Source organism: Alligator mississippiensis, chromosome 2 (assembly GCF_030867095.1).
Source record: "Alligator mississippiensis isolate rAllMis1 chromosome 2, rAllMis1, whole genome shotgun sequence".
Lineage (NCBI taxonomy): Eukaryota > Metazoa > Chordata > Crocodylia > Alligatoridae > Alligator > Alligator mississippiensis.
The window spans coordinates 282,448,001-282,467,650 of record NC_081825.1 but is presented as its reverse complement, the minus strand read 5'-3'; the positions used below and the strand labels follow the sequence as shown (position 1 = coordinate 282,467,650).

At 43.9% G+C, this 19,650-nt stretch overlaps 1 protein-coding gene across 4 annotated transcripts in view; it reads right to left on the bottom strand.

The window, feature by feature from the left end:
• Positions 1 to 19,650, bottom strand: part of EML1 (EMAP like 1) — a 207,099-nt gene that overhangs the window by 134,083 nt on the left and 53,366 nt on the right. The window contains exon 1 of one of the 4 annotated variants that reach the window (XM_014596494.3): positions 4,925 to 5,075. The exons of 2 other annotated variants lie outside the window; for them this stretch is intronic. In XM_014596494.3, coding sequence (XP_014451980.1) covers positions 4,925 to 4,991 — 67 coding nt within the window. In that variant the 5' untranslated portion in view covers positions 4,992 to 5,075. Of the gene's footprint in view, positions 1 to 4,924; positions 5,076 to 19,650 lie in introns of those variants that run through there. One more of the 4 variants, XM_006267201.4, reaches the window with a different exon arrangement.

Sequence of the window (19,650 nt, the reverse complement as noted above, 5' to 3'; positions counted from 1 at the left end):
ACAGATACGCCCTTCCCCAAACCTTACAAGCGCATGCGCGCACACACACAGAGCAGAACTGCCAAGCGAGCCCACATACTCACAGCAATCTTCCAAGTGAGCACACACACAGAGCAAAACTTCCAAGTGAAGACACACACACACCCAAAGCAATCTTCCAAGCAAGCCCTCCCTCCCCCCAAAAAAAACTTCCAACCAAGCTCAAGATGTGCTCCTGCCCTAGTGAGAATGAGTTTAGAGATGGGACACAAGAGAGGTCTGTTTGGTGTTTACCCTGTGCTGGGATTAGCAAGAGCATCAGTAGTGCCACTTACATACTCATACAATTAAGAAGATATTCTGATGCACACATCTGTCTACTGAGAAGTGAGTTATGGCCAAATTCATTTAATGGACTTCCTGAAAGCAAATGTGCGAGAACTTGCAGTCACTACCAACCAATGGTGCATTTGAACTAATGACTTAAAGGCAGAGAAAATCTACCTCACACAACTAATTCCTGCACTCATCCAATATCGTGCAGTACTGCTGCAGTTCCCACTGGCCGAGGAACTAGAGTTTCAAGGGCAAGGCTTCTCAGCAAGACACTTGCCCATAAGGACCCTGGTGTATGGATTTGGTTTCCTTGTTCATATTGCTAAAACATTCCTCTTCATCTGGGTAGAAGACTGGTTGTAAGACTGGTGGGTGTATTTATTCCATTTGTTCCAGTTTTTCCACTTGATGCTGGATAACCAAAGATGTAAGAGCAGTCAATTTTTTTTATATTGTGATTATAAATGATTGCAGAAAATGACCACTTAAGATAGCTATAAACTGGAATGTAAACAACTGAAAGTGATCACAACCACATGAACCCAAGCAGAAACTAATTTATTTCTCCTCCCCTAGAGCTAATAATTTTTCTATGACTTTTCCAGTCACTACCAACAGGGCCATCTAGAGACACTGCATGGCTTCATTTTACTAGTAGATGATCCTTCATGTTTTCTTTCTCTTACTCTATCTACCTTATTCTATCTTTATAAGAAACTAATTTGCAAACTACCTTACAACAGGCATATCCTCTTTTTGGCAGGCATGTACACAAGTTAGCCCCTATCCTTTATGCTCTGCTTTCTGCTCCTTGCCTTATCAGCTGCTCCACTTTCTGCTCCATGCCAAATATCCTACTCTTTCTGTTTCTTGCCCTATAGACTGCTGTGCTGCCAGTCACTTTCCCTGTAAACTGGGTGCCACACACAGGCTGCCTGCACCATTCGTGGCATACATGCCTCAGGTTCACCACCCTGCCTATTGCTTCCAGTTTACAGATAAGGGAAGTAACACAGAGGGCACATCCACAAAAGACGCTTACGGTGGAGTTGCCTAATTAGATTTGCAGTAAAGCATCACCATCTACATAAGTGGTGCTATTAGATTGGAGTAAACTAATTAACCCTGCTGTAGGATAGTACTGCCCAACACAAGTACTATTCTATGGTGGAACATAAAGGTGCACCAATAAAGATCTTTTGGGCCAATACCGATGACCAATTATTAGCGAGCCATACCGGCCAACACCAATCCAATTCCCAATATGCAGCCAGGCAGCTTGGAGAGCAGTGTCGGGTTGGTAAATCTGTCGGGAGGGGGGGAAGGGAGGGGGGGAAGGGACGGGGGGAGGGAAGGGGTGTGGGGGCGGGGCAAACTGAGTCCCCTGCAGTGAGGGAGGGAGTGGGATAGAGTGAGGACAGGCTGCCCACTGTGCACTCAGGGCTGGGGCTAGGCTCTTCCCAGCGTGGGGGGCCTGGGCCTGGGCTGTGCTTGGGTTAGATGCCAGCACTGCTGGGAGTGGGGCTATGGGAGACCCGTAGCCTCCCTTCCCAGCACCACCCATCCCAAGTACAGCCCCAGCCCAGCCCCCCCCTGCCCTGGGAAAAGCCCAGTGCCACCTCCAGCCCTAGCCCACAGCCCACCCTCGCCCCACACACAGATCTGGGGGACACATGCCCCCATACCTCCCCCAGGGGTGCGTGCAGTAGCAGGAAGTACCCCAGGGCCCCTCCAGTTGAACCACTCGCAGCTGTCTGGTGCCCCACCCCATCCTGACTGGGCACATTCTCCCCGTCCCCCCAACAGACTTACCAGCCAGATGCTACTCTCCAAGCTGCTGGGCTGGACATGTGCATGCTGTGGCTGCATGCATGCACGCGGCATTTATCAGCTACATTATCATCCACATCAGCCAAAAAAAACCCTGCTTGCTGATAATGTCTGTTTTCCTTTTATTGGTGGCAATACGATATAGAATGATGTATTGGTGCATCTCTAGCGGAGTTATTTACTCCGCTGACATGCACATGTAGACGGTGACCAGAGATGACTGGGGCACAAGGGTGCTACAGTGCAGGGCTGTCTGCCAGCTAGCCCTGCACTGTAGCACCCTTATGCCCCAGCCAGCCTCTCCCTAGCATGCTGAGCCAGGCCAGAGCAGCTCCAGGCTTGCAAACTGACCCCCCTGGCCCTCTGCCAGCCAGGGCTGTGCTGCCCTGGCTGAGTGTGCTGCAATTCCAGGTGCATGTGTAAATGCCACACTATGGGGCAATAAAATCCAGTGCAGATTGCACAGGAGTTTTTTTGCATCAAATGAATTTCACATGCAGACATGCCCAGAAAGAAGTAACTTGCTCAAGTTATTAACAGTGAGCTATCAGGAGACCTAGAAATAACATCCATGATTGACTGACTAACACTCTCATTAACACAATGAAAATCAAAGTGTATACCCCTCAAAATCCATGACCCCCTGGAAAAGTAGTTAGCCATGTTAGTCTGACGTCAGGCAGAAGACAGGGTAGAAATGCACCTTACAGAGTAACTAAATCAGGATGCATTAACATCACATGAAGTAAGCTCTTGCTCATGAATGCTTATGCATCTCTGATTCAGCTAGTCTATAAGGTGAATCTCTACCCTGTAAAATGCAAAGGATAAAGGGATACCTTCTTTGTTCAAATGATAATGAAATTAACTTATTCCTTGATTTATAGATACAAAGCTAATGGATAAATTGACACTAAAGTTCTCTTTTCCTACCTATCCTCCTTTCTTTAATGAGCTTGATAACTCCACTGTCCTCTCTATCTACTAACGTATTCCACTCTAATGCTCTTTCTTCTCTATAGCCTTCAATTCTAGGCAATAGTAAATCCCATTATTTCTTCACTTATAATACAAAAATTAATCCTTTCCTCTCTATAAGCAACAGAGAAAATCCTGGAATACGCACTGATCATCTTTGCAAGGTCTACTTAGTCCTCTTCACATCTCACTCTTTCCTAAATCAGTCAATTTAAAGATGTGCTCTATATAATCTTCCTAATACTCAAAGCCACTTCTCTCTTCATCTCTCTCCCAGCTTTTGTCTATGCTGTCTCCAATCTTCTTACACATTCTGTTTTTCTCTTTACTCTCTGCTTCATACCACCCGTTAGTCTTGCAAGACGTCCCCACTTTCCTACAAAGTAATCTTCCTCTCATCTTTCAAACCCAGCGACCTCACTGGCATCTTCTATCTCTACTGTTTTCTTATAGGTCAGATGCACCTCTCTGCATTATCTGAGAGGAGTTCATCAGTCCAATCCTCTTGTCTTTCCTCATGTATATTAGTTTTATTGATAATTAAGTCCTATGAGGAAAGGCTGAAGGCTTGAGCTACTTCTTCTGCGTTTCAAAATCATAGCCACCAGCAAGTTCCATTAAACAAGAGATCTGCTATTACATAATTTAAATAAATACCTACACATCTTATATTAGAAAAGAAGCAGAAAATACTTTCTCCAGAATCACACTTTAAATTGCAAAATAGAAGGAACTAAGATTTTAAAGTTCTGTGTAGCACAGTTACATACTGCATGTTTATATTCACAAGGATATACCCACATGGCAAGCCAAGATAGGTGATAGCTATGAGATGGTACACATATGTGAGCACTGAGAGTAATGGTCCTCCCATTGAATAAAGGGACTAACAGGAGGACTCTACAAGGAAAACAACTCATAAATTTGGCTCTACAAGGCAACTTGTCACTGGGGAAAGTATAAATCCTAAAACATAACCACTAGCTGTACAGCATCAACAGTGGGAGATTTTTATTTTGAGAGCTGCAGAAAATGAAGTGCATATAGCACATTATATGAGCCATATGGTTCATATAAAGTCTTCTCAATGCTCTGAAAAACACGATTCGTGTTTCCCCGCATTCCACAAGCATTAGGATTCCCCACCAGCTCCGGGGGAGGGTTGGTTTTTTTCAGCCAGGATTTATCAAGCTGACTGTTGCGAGAGATGGCACCGCGCGCTCTCAAGCAGCTGTCACCCATCACAGGATCCAGGAGAAGCCGGGCTGCAAGAGGTCCCCGGAGCTCACCTAGCCCGATCGCCCGCCTGGGGCAGGATCATCCCTGTCCTCCCAGCACACGCGAACCCTCGCGTCTGCTCTGAGCAGGCGACTGCACCCACGAGGTCCCTTCCAGCCCTCATTTTCTAGGCTCCGACCACCCCACCAGCTGGAATCGAGCCGGGACCAGAGGCAGGAAGAGGAGCCCTCCCTGCTGCCCCGACCAGCGGGCAAACTTTCGAGACAGGCGCCGCAGGGGCAGCTCCGGCCCCGACGCCAGCCCTCAGCTCCTCCTGGGGGCAGCCCCGCCTTTCGTCTCCCTCCCTCCCTCGAGCCGAGCCGAGCCGAGCCCAACCCTCGGGCCCGGCCCCGGGCGCCCGCGGGGCCGAGCAGCCCGTCCCGGCCGCGAAATAAACACGTGTCAGTTGGAGCCGCTCCGGCGGCGCGGACACACGTTACCCGCCAGTCCCCGCGGGGCAGCCCCGCCCGGCCCGGCCCGGCCCGGCCCCCCCTCCTCCTCCTCCTCCTCCTCCAGCTCGTACCATTGCAGAACTGCAGCAGCGAGGAGGTGTCGTAGAGGCTGCTGTAGCTGGAGAAGCCGTCCTCCATCCCGGCGCCGCGCTCCGGCCTCCAGCCCTGCGTCCCGACGGTGCCACCCTCCCTCACTCCCCGCCGCCGCCTCCTTCAGCCGCGCGGGCCGGGCCCGGGCTGCCGCCTGCCTCCGGTCTCCATGGCAACACCGCCCCCGCCGCGGGGCGGGGCCAGCCTGTGCCGGGCGGGGCGGGGGCGGGGCCTCCTCCCCTGTCTTCTGCGCGGCGGGGCGGGGCCAAAAGCAAGCGCAAGGAGCGGCGCTGCCTCTCGTCCGCGCGGCCGCCCGGGAAAGCCGAGCATTGTTCTCCCCGCCGCCGGGGGGCGGGCGGGCCGCCGCTCTCGCCGCGATGGAGGGCGGGTGCCCGCCGTCTGCACCTGTGCGGCCGCAGGATCTCGTCTTCAGGCCCCCTCCCCGCTGCCCTCGGGGATGTTTCCTCCGGGGCTGCAGGACGGAGCCCGCCGGGCAGCAGTGTCTCCGAGGGGGCTTGGGGCGTGTTGTTCTTGTCGGGTGCCTCCGAGGGGGCTTGGGAAGTCATGTTGTTCTTGTCGGGTTTTCAACTTGTTGAGTGTCCAAGGCTCAAGGAAAGCCATGGCGGGAGCTGCCATTAGGAAATGTAGACGTACAAAGTAACTAGAACACTTGGTTCCCACATGATACCTGTTGTTAGACCAGCTGGGAAATCGCTGGAAAATTGTCCTTTTCTGCAAGCTTTCAGGATCGCTTGGTCAGGCTCTGGGGAAAGTACAGACGGTACAAGCGGGGCTGTCCCTAGCGGGGGTGAATCGGGGCGACTGCTCCAGGCCCTGCGCTGTGGGGGGCCCTACAGAGCCGGGCAGAGCAGTCGCAGCGACTCGGCGCTGCCACCGGCTTCATGTCCTGCTGCTTGGCCCCACACCACTGAATTCACCACCTGCTGCCTCGTGTCCAGGGGCAGGGCCTTGCACAGGCTGGTTTGGCCCGGGCCCCACACCCTGCTCGGGTCACCTCTGGGTACAAGATGGAAAAAGGTCCCCATAGGTAGGAAAGAAACTTCATTTTTGCACAGAGGGAGCTGAAGATGGAAGGCTGCCTCCCTCCGGGTCCGTGAGAGAATGTACTGTCTTGTGACCCTTCCAATTTGTAATGCAGCCCTAATTACTTGTGATGAGGTAATAATCCATCTGTAGTTGAAATGACTTGTGATGAGGTTGCAGCTACAGTTTTCTAATCCTTGCTAGAAAAGTAACGATGGCTCTTGCTCATAAGAGTCTCTGACTTAATAATGTCTACTTATAGTGGTATCTGAGTGCTGGTACAAGAGGGTCCGGTGTTGATTTCACTAAGGATGTGACACGTGGAGCACTATTTTCTCTGCAACTTCTCTATTACAAACGCAGAAAAATGGTAGTGAACAAAGCCATGTTGACTTCCACGTTTACCCCTGGAAACAGGGATGATAACAACATCTTGCATTGATAGTATTTTTCATCTTGGAGGTTTCCAAAGCGTTTTAGAACCTGAAGAAGGTATGTTCTAGGCTCAGTCCTTCCAGTTGCTCTGTGCTGGAGAGTTCCAGCATGTGCATCTAATTGCAGGGGTGAGTCTTGTATATAGATCATTTCAGGTGTCTAGAGGATGGGATGGAGTACACCCTCCTCAGCAAGTCTGTGGATGATGCCAAACTGGAAGGAGTAGCAGATTCACTGGAGAGTAGGGTTAGGATTCAGACAGACCTAGACAAATTGGAGGACTGGACCAAAAGAAATCCCACAAAGTTCAGTAAGGACAAGTGCAAATTCCTGCACTTAGGATGAAACAGTCCCATGCTGGGGACTGCAGCGCTACAGAAAATGACCTGGCAACAACAGTGGATAAGCTGAATATGAGTCAATAGTGTGGCCTTGCTGTGAAGAAGGCTAACAGTATTCTGGGCTGCATTAATAGCAGCATTGCCAGCAGATCGAGGGATGTGATTATTCCCCTCTATTCAGCACTGGGGAGGTCACATCTGCAGTACTGTGTCCAGCTTTGGGCCTCCCACTATAGAAAGGATGTGGACAAATTGGAGAGAATCCAGTGGAGGGCAATGAAAATGGTTAGGGGGCTGGGACATAAGACTTATGAGGAGAAGCTGAGGGAACTGGCTTGTTTAGTTTGGAGAAGAGAAGACCGTACTGAACTGATGTCACAGACTAGTTCAGGACTAATTCAGAGAGAAAAGTGTCACCTCTTGAATCACTAATGGCACTCCTTGTAAACCCTAGGAAATCTCCTATCCAAGTATTTTCCCAGCCTGATTCTGCTAAGCTTGTGATATCTAAGAAAAACAGCCATGTATTGTTTGGCCACAGGCTACAGAATTTTAAAAAAGTATGGTAGCCTAATTATAAAAACTTATAATTATATATAATTATAAGGGGAGGGGAAGTGACTTCCAGTTGTATCAAATACAATAGATTAAAATAATAACATTATTTTAAATCTGCAATAAATTCTTGGTTGCTTGCAAAATGAATACAGGTCTTTAGAGCCTTCTCACAGACATGCACAGTCCATCCAACTACTGGGTTCTTTAAAGAAACATGCTTCCTTTCATTAGATATACATAGATCTAATATTTAGCCACAGGAAAGTATTTTTCAGGTTTAATACAAGTTCTAATGGAGAGTTTTAAAACATTTGTGTAATTTTTAGATTATTTTCTCTTCTTAAGACTGAAATTGTTTTAATATGCTAATTTCCCATTAACTAGAACCAAGGTTAACATAATTACTCTGTTCTCAGTGAGATGTCAATGCAGCTGTTATCTATACCTCATTATGGTGTCAAACATTTTCAGTATGAATCTATAAAAATCTCATTATGAGGTGTGATTCTAATGCCAAAACAATTTCTATAGAGGTCTGTAGAGATCCAATTACAATACAAGTTATCATGAAGAACTGCATCCCAAATATTACCTTGGTGGTAAATGATCTACTGTCAGCAAGATAATCTGCAATAAAACCTCAGGACTACAAAGATTTTGGAAATGAGGAGCCAATACTTTTCACAACATCTAGAACAAGGGACAAAATGGAGCGGCACAACTCTGGTTTAGAGATTGACAATTAAAATGTATTTAGAAAATTAAATATAAAACTGAGGAAAGGGCAGAACCGTTAAAGGAGGGCAAAATATCTAAAACCTTAAGTTGATTACCATTGAAATTTCCTGTAAAGCTAATACCTGAATGAAACCAATCAGCTACCCATGCTGTAGAAATCAGCGTAATAGTATGGCATAAAATGATATCAGTTCAAGTCTCTAGACGCTGTTATGATACCATTATATTCAAAGGTCAAAGGTTAGAAATAAAAAAAGTATCATAATTTTATTGCAAAGATTTGTAAACCTGTTACAATCTTATTAAAATATACCACAGAACAACAAAATTTTATATATATATATATATATATATCTCACAATGTTTACAAAGGAACAATAGAACTGAAATATCCATTAATATATCTGTGAAATGCCAGTGGTACAACTAACCAATTATTTTTTTTTATAATCTTCTGTTCAGTAAACTATATACTTAATTATTCATAGAGATCCAAGCTTATACACTAGAAAATCTAAAATTAATATACATGGGAATGGAACCTTCTGAACAAAACATAGGGATTGATTTCTTTGGTAGAAGTTGGTGATTGAAAATTCATGCATGTTTATTGCTTATCTTGGGACAACATGTTTTTTAATCTTCTATTTTAGTATCATTTAATCCTTTATGTGTCACCAGCACTAAGTAGTAGAAAGCAAATAACTGTTCAGTAACCAGGAACAAAAGAGCTTCCATAAACCTGTAGCAGAATTTTCAAGAGTTATTATTTCAAGGTTTGATATGACTACGTTATTTATTTTGATTTTAGGACAAAGGAATTTTGCTCTCATTATCCACTTACAGTACAGTTTATATGAGTTTTAATATTTGGTGCATTCTACAGCTGTTTTATTCTTTTTTTCTTTTTGATTTCTTACTCTACTGCAATAACACTGGATATCAGAAGTATTATATGTTGCACAGAAAAATAACCCTTTGGCACTTCCACATCAAAAGTATTATAATTCATATCTATGGAAACCATATACAATTGTATGGCATTATAATGTGAGACCAGCTAATATGTATTTTCAGATCCTGAGTCCTGCTTACAATGTCAACAGGAAACAATGGCAGTGTAAGTTATGCTATTAAAAAATAACAGAAAATAACTATAAAATTATTATCGTGTTTACATTTAACAGTAATTTTGAGAGAAGTCCATACAAACAAAGACATTTTGAATGCTTCACACTCACAATGAATGGCACTTTCATTCTTGTGAAGTTTCATTGCCTTTAGTGAGATGCTACTCAAGTGTGAATAAATGTATCAGAATTGGGATCATAGTGAACAGTCTACCACACACACAAACACTAATGCAGTTAGAATTAAGTGGACTCTTTTGAACAGCTTTAGCAGATGCCAAGGTTCACTTTGCTATGGTGATTGAATTACTTCTTCATTCTTAAGAGGTTTTTTCATTTGAGTCAATCAACGTAATACACCTTTGTAGGGTCGCACAAAGAAGCTTGTACTGTCACTGCTCATGCTGCACCAATTGTGTGTGTGACAGAGAGAGAGAGAGAGAGAGAGAGAGAGAGAGAAAAGGTTATCCTCCAAGGCTGTCAATCTCACACCATTAGCAAATATTAACTTCACTAAAAGCTGGTAAAAGATAAAATATCAACATGTGATATACAGTAACTATATTTTGAAGAGCCCTTCAGCAGTACCAAGTTTTTTAGAAAACCTTGTTCTGTTCAGTTTTTGGAACAGTCTGATAGAGGATCATATTTACTATAATGTGTAGGTAAAAGGGAGCTGCATTCATTTCTGTAGCCGTCTGGACTTGGGAAACAGTGTTCATGTTAGAATTTGTAAATATATTTTAATTAAAACAAAATTTAACGTAGTGCTTAGGGTTAGATAGAATAAAGGATATAGGGGACTATAAAGGGCATAGGGGGCAATTAGTCATTGCAGTGACCAGCTTTTGAATGCCTGATCCTAGGTGGAAACCAGCATCCAGAGTAAATTGCTTACATTCCATAAACAGTCTATGTGAATAACCGGGCTCTCAGAAAGGTGATCCAAAAAGACCTACATAGCAGCTGCCTTAAGCCAGGTAGGGTGTATTTGGACTCGAATATCACTCCAGATTTCAGGTGCCTGAGTTAAGGATTCAAGGAGGCACTTACATCTACTTGGGATCCTTGAGTCTACTTCTATTTTGGAAGTGTGTTAGACCTGCTCTGAACTACTGAATTAGGCCCTTTCCAGGATTTAAATATCATTTTAGTTTCCAGATTCTGAATAGGTTTGGGCAGCAATTAAGTTCCTAGTTTATCTGGCTGGAGCAGTTTTGGGAATATGTAGAAGCATGATAGCAGCCCCCTAGGGAACTCCCAGGTCATAAAGAAAGGCATGTGACAGGTTTAGGAGCCTCCAGGACTGCTGGGCTGTGTGAGAGAAGGACAGTTGGGAACTCAGTTTTAGACTTGTGTATTTAAAACTGCCTAAATCCTGTTTTACATACATTATACATAAGTCATTTTTCCCTTTAGATCTGGCCCTTTGTTTACAGTTAGAGTACTCTTCAGGCCCCTGTAACTAACTTCAATCACCCTGACATCTGGGAGGGCAATACAGCAGTGCACAGACAATCCAGGAGATTTTTGGGGACAGCTTCCTGGTGCAGGTGTTGGAGAGGCCAACTAGGGGTCATGCTCTCCTTGATCTGCTGCTCACAAAAAGGGAAGACTTCGTGGGGAATGCAGAAGTGGAGGGCAACTTGGGCAGCAGTAACCACAAAATGATAAGAGTTTAGGATCCTGAAGAAAGGAAGGAAGGAGACCAGCAGAGTAAGGACCCTGGACTTCAGAAAAGCAGACTTTGACCCAGGGAACTTGATGGACAGGATCCCCTGGGAGGCCAGTCTGAGGGGGAAAGGAGTCCAGGAGAGCTGGGTATAAGAAACCTTAGTGAGGGTGCAGGAATGAATCATCCTAATGCGCAGGAAGACTAGGAAGTATAGCAGATAAGCAGCTTGGCTTAGCAGAGAACTCTTCAGTGAGCTAAAACACAAGAAGCTTATAAGAAGTGGAAATTTAGACAACCAACTAGGGAAGAGTATAAGACTATTGCTCTGGCATGCAGAGATGAAATCAGGAAGACCAAAATGAAATTGGAGGTGTAGCTGGCAAGGGACATGAAGGGATACAAGAAAGGTTTCTACAAGTATGTGAGCAACAAGAGGAAGATCAGAGAAAGTGTGAGTCCTTGACTGAATGGGGGAGGCAACCTACTGACAGATGATGCAGAAAAGACCTCAAAAATCTCCTGAATTGCCTGTGCACTGCTGTATTGCCCTCCCAGATGTCAGGGTGATTGAAGTCCCCCATGGGAACCAGGGCAGCAGTCGTAAACTTGTGTTAGCTGTTTGAAAAAAGCCTCATCTATCTCATCCTTCTGGTCTGGTATTCTATAGCACACCCCTACTATGACAAGACATCTTGTTGCTCACCCCTCTGACCCAAACCCAAAGACTTTCAATAGGCCTGTCTCCAGTTTCATACTGGAACTCTGAGCAATCATACAGCTCAATGCCTTTTTACCTCAGTCTTCACAGGCAAAGTCAGCTCCCAGACTACTGCACTTGACAGCATAGTTTGGTGAAAAGGTGAGCAGCCAGTGGTGAAAGGACAGGTTAGGAACTATTTAAAAATCTGGACATGTACAAGCCCATGGAACCAGATGCAATGCACCCAAGGGTGCTGGGGGAGTTGGTTGATGTGACTGCAGAGCCACTGGCCATTATCTTTGAAATCTTGTGGCGACTGGGGGACGTCCCAGATGAGTGGAAAAGGGGAAATATAGTGTCCATCTTTAAAAAAGGGAAGAAAGAGGATCTGGGGAACTACAGACTGGTTAGCCTCACATCAGTTCATGAAAAGATCATGGAGCAGGTCCTCAAGGAATCCATTTTTAAAAACTTGGAGGAGAAGGTGGTGATTACTTAGGAATAGTCAGCATGGATTCACCAAGGGCAAATCATGCCTCACCGACCTTACCTTCTGTGATGAAAAGACTAGTTTTGTGGATGTGGGGAGAGCAGTGGATATCATATACCTTGACTTTAGCAAGGCTTTTGATACAGTCTCCCACAACATTCTTGCAAGCAAGCTAAGGAAGTAGGGGTTGAATGAATGAACTGTAAGGCCAATAGAAAACTCACTGGATGGTCAGGCTTAGAGGGTAGTAGTAGATGGCTCAGTGTCTAGTTGGCAGCTGGTATCAAGTGGAGTGCTCCAGGGATCGGTTCTGGGGCTGGCTTTGTTTAATATCTTCAGTGATCTGGAAGATGGGATGGAGTACACTCTCAGCAAGTTTGTAGATGACACCAAGCTGGTGGGAGTAGTAGATACGTTAGAAGGTAATGCTAGAGAAATTGGAGGATTGGACCCCCCAAAAATCTCATGAGGTTCAATAAGGAGAAATGCAAAGCCCTTCACTTAGGATGGAACAATCCCATGCACTGTTACAGGCTGGGGACTGACTAGCTAAGCAGCAGCTCTGCAGAAATGGACCGAGAGGTTACAGTGGACAATAAGCTAAATGTGCGCCAACAGCGTGCACTTGACAGGGCCAAACATAGGCATGAGTGAACCAGGCAGCCACCCAGCGCCCAGATAGAAAGGAGACCTGAAAATGTTTGTTTTTTTTCCTATTGTCCAATTATTATTATCATTATCTCTGGTGAAGCGGGGCCCAATACTAAAAGTTTGCCTGGGGCCTCCAGGAGTCTAGGTACGATGCTGGCCCTTGTTGCAAAGGAAGTTAACAGCATACTAGCTGCACTAGTAGGAGCAATGCCAGAAGATTGAAGGAAGTGGTTGTTCCCCTCTATTCAGCACTGGGGAGGCCACTTCTGGAGTACTGTATTCAGTTTTGGACCTCCCACTACAGAAAGAATGTGGACAAATTGGAGAGAGTCCAATACAGTGCAATGGAAATAGGAGGCTGGGACATAAGGAGAGGTTGAGGAAACTGGGCTTATTTAGTCTAGAGACAAGGAGACTGAGAGGAGATTTAATAGCAGCTGTCAACTACCTGAAGTGTGGTTATAAAGAGGATGGAGCTGCTTTGTTCTCAGTGGTGGCAGATGACAGAACAAGGAGCAACGGTCTTAGTTTGCAGCAAGGGCAGTTTAGGTTAGGTAGTAGGAAAACCTCTCTCACTAGGAGGGTAGTAAAGCACTGGAACAGGCTACCCAGAGAGGTTGTGTTATCTCAATGCCTGGAGGTTTTTAAGACCAAGCTAGACAAAGTGCTGGCTGAGATGATCGAGTAGAGGATGGTCCTACTTTGAGCAGGAGTTTGGACTAGATGACCTCCCGAGGTCCCTTCCAACCATAATTTTCTATGATTCTAAGCTGGAACAGCAGGATCCAATTAAATGGAATGGATACAAATGGGCAAACAGGGCAGAAGCTTGATGCTACTTTAGAAAGAAATTGCTCTCCATCCATGGGGCTGGTAGGGCCTTGAATTATCTGTTTGCTCGTTATTTATTCTGTCTTGTGAGCCTTGTGCTTTGACTGAGTAAGCAGCCTACAGGAATAAGGACTTATTTAAGAGAAGTTTACAAGGTGAATAAATTGACCATTTTTCCTATAATATATTTTTCTCCCAAATACATTGTTTCCAGGTATTTTGAGTGGGATTCTGTAGCAAGCGTTCTTTCATGGACTCAGATAAGGATTTCCTTTCTATTTATCCTTCAGGAAAGGAAGAAATGGCTTGCCATTTTTACTCATCTTTAGGAAACATTTAAACTGTTAGAATAATGGTTCATTCTAAATAGCATGATTCTACTGTTTCTACATCAGCAGGGGTCTTTGAGACAGTGGCACTACAAAGCTTATCTCATACATGTGGGAAAAGATGGGATACAAGGGAAGAAACATGATTATTCTAACACAGTCTGGGCCCATTAAAAATACAATATAACAAATGTGCAATGAAAGCATCAAAGATGTGCATGCTTTACAATCCAAATGAAAGTATGTTGCATTATGTCTGTATAAATCATGTTGTTTTGAATGACATGCAATGAAAATGAAATGGAGTTTTCTGTTCAATTAATAAGTGTGATAAAAAAATCATTCCAAAAAAATAACGCTTTGTAAATAGATTAATTTGTAAACGCATAAGGAATGCTTTGAAGATGAAAAGAATAATGCTTTGGGCATCCCTAGCAGCCTCCATTCAAGCAATAGTGATTTCAAATTTACACTACTACTTTGAAGCATTAGCCTTATTTTATTTATTTAAAAACTTAGAAAAACCACTTTGGTTGCACTAAGTTACATGAGCAAACCAATGAGAGAACCAAGACAAAATGAATTATAGTTGCATGTTGTACCTACCAAACCTTCCTGCTCACGAACGCCACAGATATTACCTGCACATTATATTATTAAATGTTTAAATGTTTTCAACTTTGTGTGACAGATTCCTAATATTATTATCCCAAAACATATTAGATTAAACAAATTATGACCTGTAAGAGAGCACATTAATGACATGTCATGGAATCATCAGATACAACATTCTGATACTAATTTGAGATGCAAACAAACAGCAAAACAAGACTTTTCCCCCTACCCCTTTCTGAGCAAATGTGTTCATAAGAACAGCTGCATGTGGGACATAAATATTCAAGATATGGCATGCAAATAACCTTCTCAGAACTATAGGTCACATCCTATAGAGAAACAGTTTGTACATGGCTAAAGAGGTAAATAAATTCAAGAAGGGTCACCTTAGGTTTCCTCCACAGCACTTCCTCAAGGGCCTGGCCCAAAAGCCTTCATTTTAGTGTCTCCTGACTTAGACCTGGAGTGAAGCCTCCCAATCCCATGGTTCCTTAGGATCCGTAGGGAGGAGAATCTGTGATGTTCAGGGGCAGGAACTATACTGCATACCAAGGATATTCCTGTACTATGCAGCATTGCTCCTCCATTAGCTGAGTTTCCTATGGTTGTTTGCTAATAAACATGGAAGGAACAGAGGCTAGGCTATGTTTCATATACAACTCTGACCTGGAAATGTAACACCGTCCACTCTGGAGTTCCACTGGTGGTTACGCCTCCACTTCACCATCTATTCTATCATTTCCACATACAGTTACTGTAGAGGGGCTTCTACAGAGAGCAAAAGAGGGATGATGCTAATGGGCGGACATTCCTTGTTAGGTTAGCATTCCATTTCTGCGCAAGATGGGGGAGAGTTAAGCAGAGAGAATTCAATTTTTTCTCTCTGTGTCTTGGTATTGCTTGATAACATCAAACATTTTTAAAGATCTAAATCATAAAATATCTTATATATGAAACACGTTTATAGTGTAAATATAATATACACAGGATATAACATATGTACAATATATTCACTGTACTCCATTGATAGGAACAAGATGCAGAATATGGGCCAGATTCTTGTGCCCAAATCCCATTGAATGTAACATAACATCTCACATGATTAAGGGCGGCTAAAAGTTGCAGGATCCAACCCTCCATCTGCAGATATTTATTATGACTGGCAACAATTCATATAAGCATAAACAATTTTTGTACCATCACTACCTATATTCTAGAAGTAGAAACCTACTAAATTGTGATTGCATGATTTTCACAGAAACTCTGATTTTGGGTGGGCTCTGTGAAAAAGTGCAGGCTCTCTGAAAAACAATCGGCTCTGTGATTTTGGCAGTCTCGCTTCAAAAAACAAACAGAAAAAAAAAACCAGCAAGCAGAGAAGCCCTGCAGTCTTGGAGCACAGGGGGAGGGAGAGTGGGGGCAGCATTGGGTGGAAAGGCAGAGCAGAGGGAAGGGGGCAGGGAGGAGGGGTGGAGCAGGGCTGGTCTGCTCACAGCAGGAGGCACCGGGACATCCTCCACACTTCCTGCTGCAAGCAGCCCCCTCTGTGCCCTCCTCCCTGCCTTCCCCCCACCCTCAGCCCTCCACTTTCCCCTTGTGCTCCAAGACCACAGGGCTTCTCCGCTTGCCAATAAGTTAATTTTTTTTACAGCAGCAAGTCCGCCAAAATCGCAAAACCCACCACTCGAGGATGACCTGAAACCGTTGCTTAATTACCCTGATTAAACCTGGGGAACCCATTAATCCATACTTAATAACACATGGATTAATAGCTTCCCGAAGCTTAATCAGGATAATGAAGCCACTATTTTGGGCCATGTGACAATCTGTGGGAAGGGGTGGGAGTATCCAGCCCCTTGGCCAATCAGAGGCCCGGGGACCCCAACATGCTCAGCCTGTGAAAATGGCAGCTGGCTCCAGGATTTGCCTGTGACATTGGCTGGCTACCTCCTCAAGTTCAGTAGACTCCTATTTATAAGATAAATGCAAGTAACCTGTTTATTTGACAAGCCCAATAAATATACAGGACCAACTTCTCAGTTACACCAGTCTGAGTTCTTCTAAAGTCAATAGTGTAATTTAGATAAGAAATTGGGAAGTGATTTTAAAATGCCTGGGAGACTGTATATGTAGATAAATTTGGCATTCATATCTTAGGATATATATACACACTCTCAAATTAACAAATCTATAGTAACAGTAAATAGCATCTGATAAAGAGAGCTCTTTCTCACCATAGTTTATGCATTTCTGATTCTGTTACTCTATAAGGTGCATTTCTATCCTACCTGACTTCAGATCAATGTGGCTAACTACTCCTCTTTACTTAAATATTAGGATTATAATTTGGCTAATGATGTTGTAGAACAAGAAACTTCAGTTCTTAATAACTGTCCTCTGCTAGTACTGGATATGTTTTCTGTTCTGTGTTCAGCATGAGATTTTGATTTGAATGTAACAATTTGCAAGAATATGGTGATAGTAGAAGACAATTCAGGAGAAAGAAGACAAAGGAGGATATCTGTTGCTTTCCAAGATAGAAGGCTCTTACACAGAAACACACACACACACTCTCCAAAGAGTGTGTACAGAGGAAAGACCTGACCAGTATTTGTCATGTTACTCAGTCAGTAAAAGGGTTTTATTTTAGTTGTGCCTTGTAACAGCTGATGTCATCTACGATCTTCAATCTTCTCTACTCCTACTTAATAATTTTCTCATCAGGATACAATGCAATTAAGGTAAATAGGGCCATCTCAAGGGAACCGTAGCACATTTGGTTAAATTAGCAGTCAACCACATAAATAATACAATGCACATAAATGTGTATATATTAGATTAAACACCATGCTAATTTGTTATATCAGCTGTATATAAAAACTATCCAGTCCCTTATTCCATATTTTCTACTTGTGTTGAGAGCTTAAATGGTATCTGGTACCACTGCAAATTGAGAGATTACACAGACCATTTTTAGTTCCTATAACTTACAGAAAATGGAATTTGAAACATAGATACCATGTTTAATATCTTATGAGATTCAAACTGAAGAAAAATACTAGACCTCATTTGATAAATGTTTACGTGTAGGATTCTCTTTTCAATTAAACATTGCTAGGAACTGCTTGTTCGTTCTAGTGACACATTTTGTCTTGAGACATATAATTTACATGCAATCTTAAATACCGTAATTACATTTGCTTTAGTTTGATTTATATTTCTTATAACCAATTAAACTCCTGTATATCTTGGTCAAATACTGTATAGCTATTTATGCATACACATGGGGAAACTAGAAGAATATGGGTCATATTACTATCCAGCGATTACTATCCAATTAATGCTACATAGGAAACTAGAAATTCTGTGACATTGTACTTATGGATTGGGAGGTAAGGGTTTGAAAGGCTGACCAATACAGAATAGGAAGTGAGTTCAGCTCACTAAACACATGGAGTCTCTTTATATCTGTCTGAATGCAAGACTACCTGCATAGGACCCTTATCTATCTATCTATCTATCTATCTATCTATCTATCTATCTATCTATCTATCTATCTATCTATCTATCTATCTATCTATCTCTTTGCACTTGTTCTCCTGCCCCTTCCTACCTCTGCCTTCACCAAACCTCCAAAAGTCATTGGGGATGGAGGAAAGCAGTTAAATTACCTGGTAACATCCCAGCTGGCCAGTAAAAGGATGCAATGAGAGGCAACTCTTCCCTACCAATGTCACCATTATTTCAAAGTAATTTTCAGTATATTTTATAAATTTTAGTTGAGACAATGGGGCAGGATGAGGGGGGGGAAATATAGGCTTGTTTTAAATTAAACTTTTTTGCTTATTTTGGAGCCAAATTAAGCCACAGGGGGTGCATCCAGATGAGCGCGCACACGCACTTTGCAGTGCCTCAAAGGTTTTTGAGGTACCACAAAATGCATGTGGCACATGTGAAAAGTTTCTCTGCACTGCATATTTGCAGTGTGGTGCCAAAATTAGGTACTGGGAAATCCCAGTACCTAAAAAAAAAGCACCAAAATAAAGTGGGGCAGCACATATGACTGCAGTGTGCACTGCCTGAAACCAGATACCTTTTGATTTGAAACAAATAAACAATTGGGTTCTTTTTGTTCCTCTTTTTTTTTTAGTGGCTGGTAACCAGACACCAGTGCCTGGGCAATTCCTTAGCACTTAATTCAGAGACTGTCATCCTTGCCCCTATTTTTTCCCCAGTGTCTGTGACTCTCTTGAATGCCACCACCAAAGAGAAGAATGCTATGTATGGCCTCCTCTGGTTGTTTTATGGGACAGTTTGGCATGTGCCAGAGTCTGTATGCAGCGGCATTCCCTGGGCATAAGACGTAGCAGCAGCACAACTATGTGCTAATGTTATTTGTCCCTGGGGAAACGCACATGCACGCTCATCTGGACACGCCCAGAGGGTGTATCTACATGTGCAATTAATGTGAAGCAATAAACTCTGGAGCAGCTGGAGCTGGAGTACACTGCTCCCAATACAGAATCTACACAGCAGCAACTTAGCTGGTTTTACTGGGCACAATTTACTCCCCTGGCCAGCATCTACATGTGCATGCATTGCAGTAACTCTACTAAATGGGCATAAGCAATTGGTGATGGACAGGGGGGACAAGGCTGAACTCCTCAATGAGTTCTTTGCCTCAGTGTTCCTAAGCGAGGGGCAAGACAAGTCTCTCACTGGGATTGTAGAGAGGCAGCAGCAGGGTGCCAGACTACTGTGCGTAGACCCTGAGATGGTGCAGAGGCACTTGGAGGAACTGGATGCGTTCAAGTCGGCAGGCCCAGATGAGCTCCATCCGAGGGTACTGAAGGCACTGGCTGACGTCGTTGCACAGCCACTGGCAGGAATATTTGAACGCTCATGGCGCACGGGCCAGGTCCCGGAGGACTGGAAAAGGGCCAGTGTGGTCCCCATTTTCAAGAAGGGGAGGAAGGAGGACCCAGACAACTATAAGCCAGTCAGTCTCACCTCCATCCTAGGCAAAGTCTTCGAAAAAATTATCAATGCTCACATTTGCGAGAGCCCAGCAGGACAAATTATGCTAAGGGGAAACCAGCATGGGTTCGTAGCAGGTAGATCATGCCTAACTAATCTAGTCTCTTTCTATGACCAGGTTACAAAACGCCTG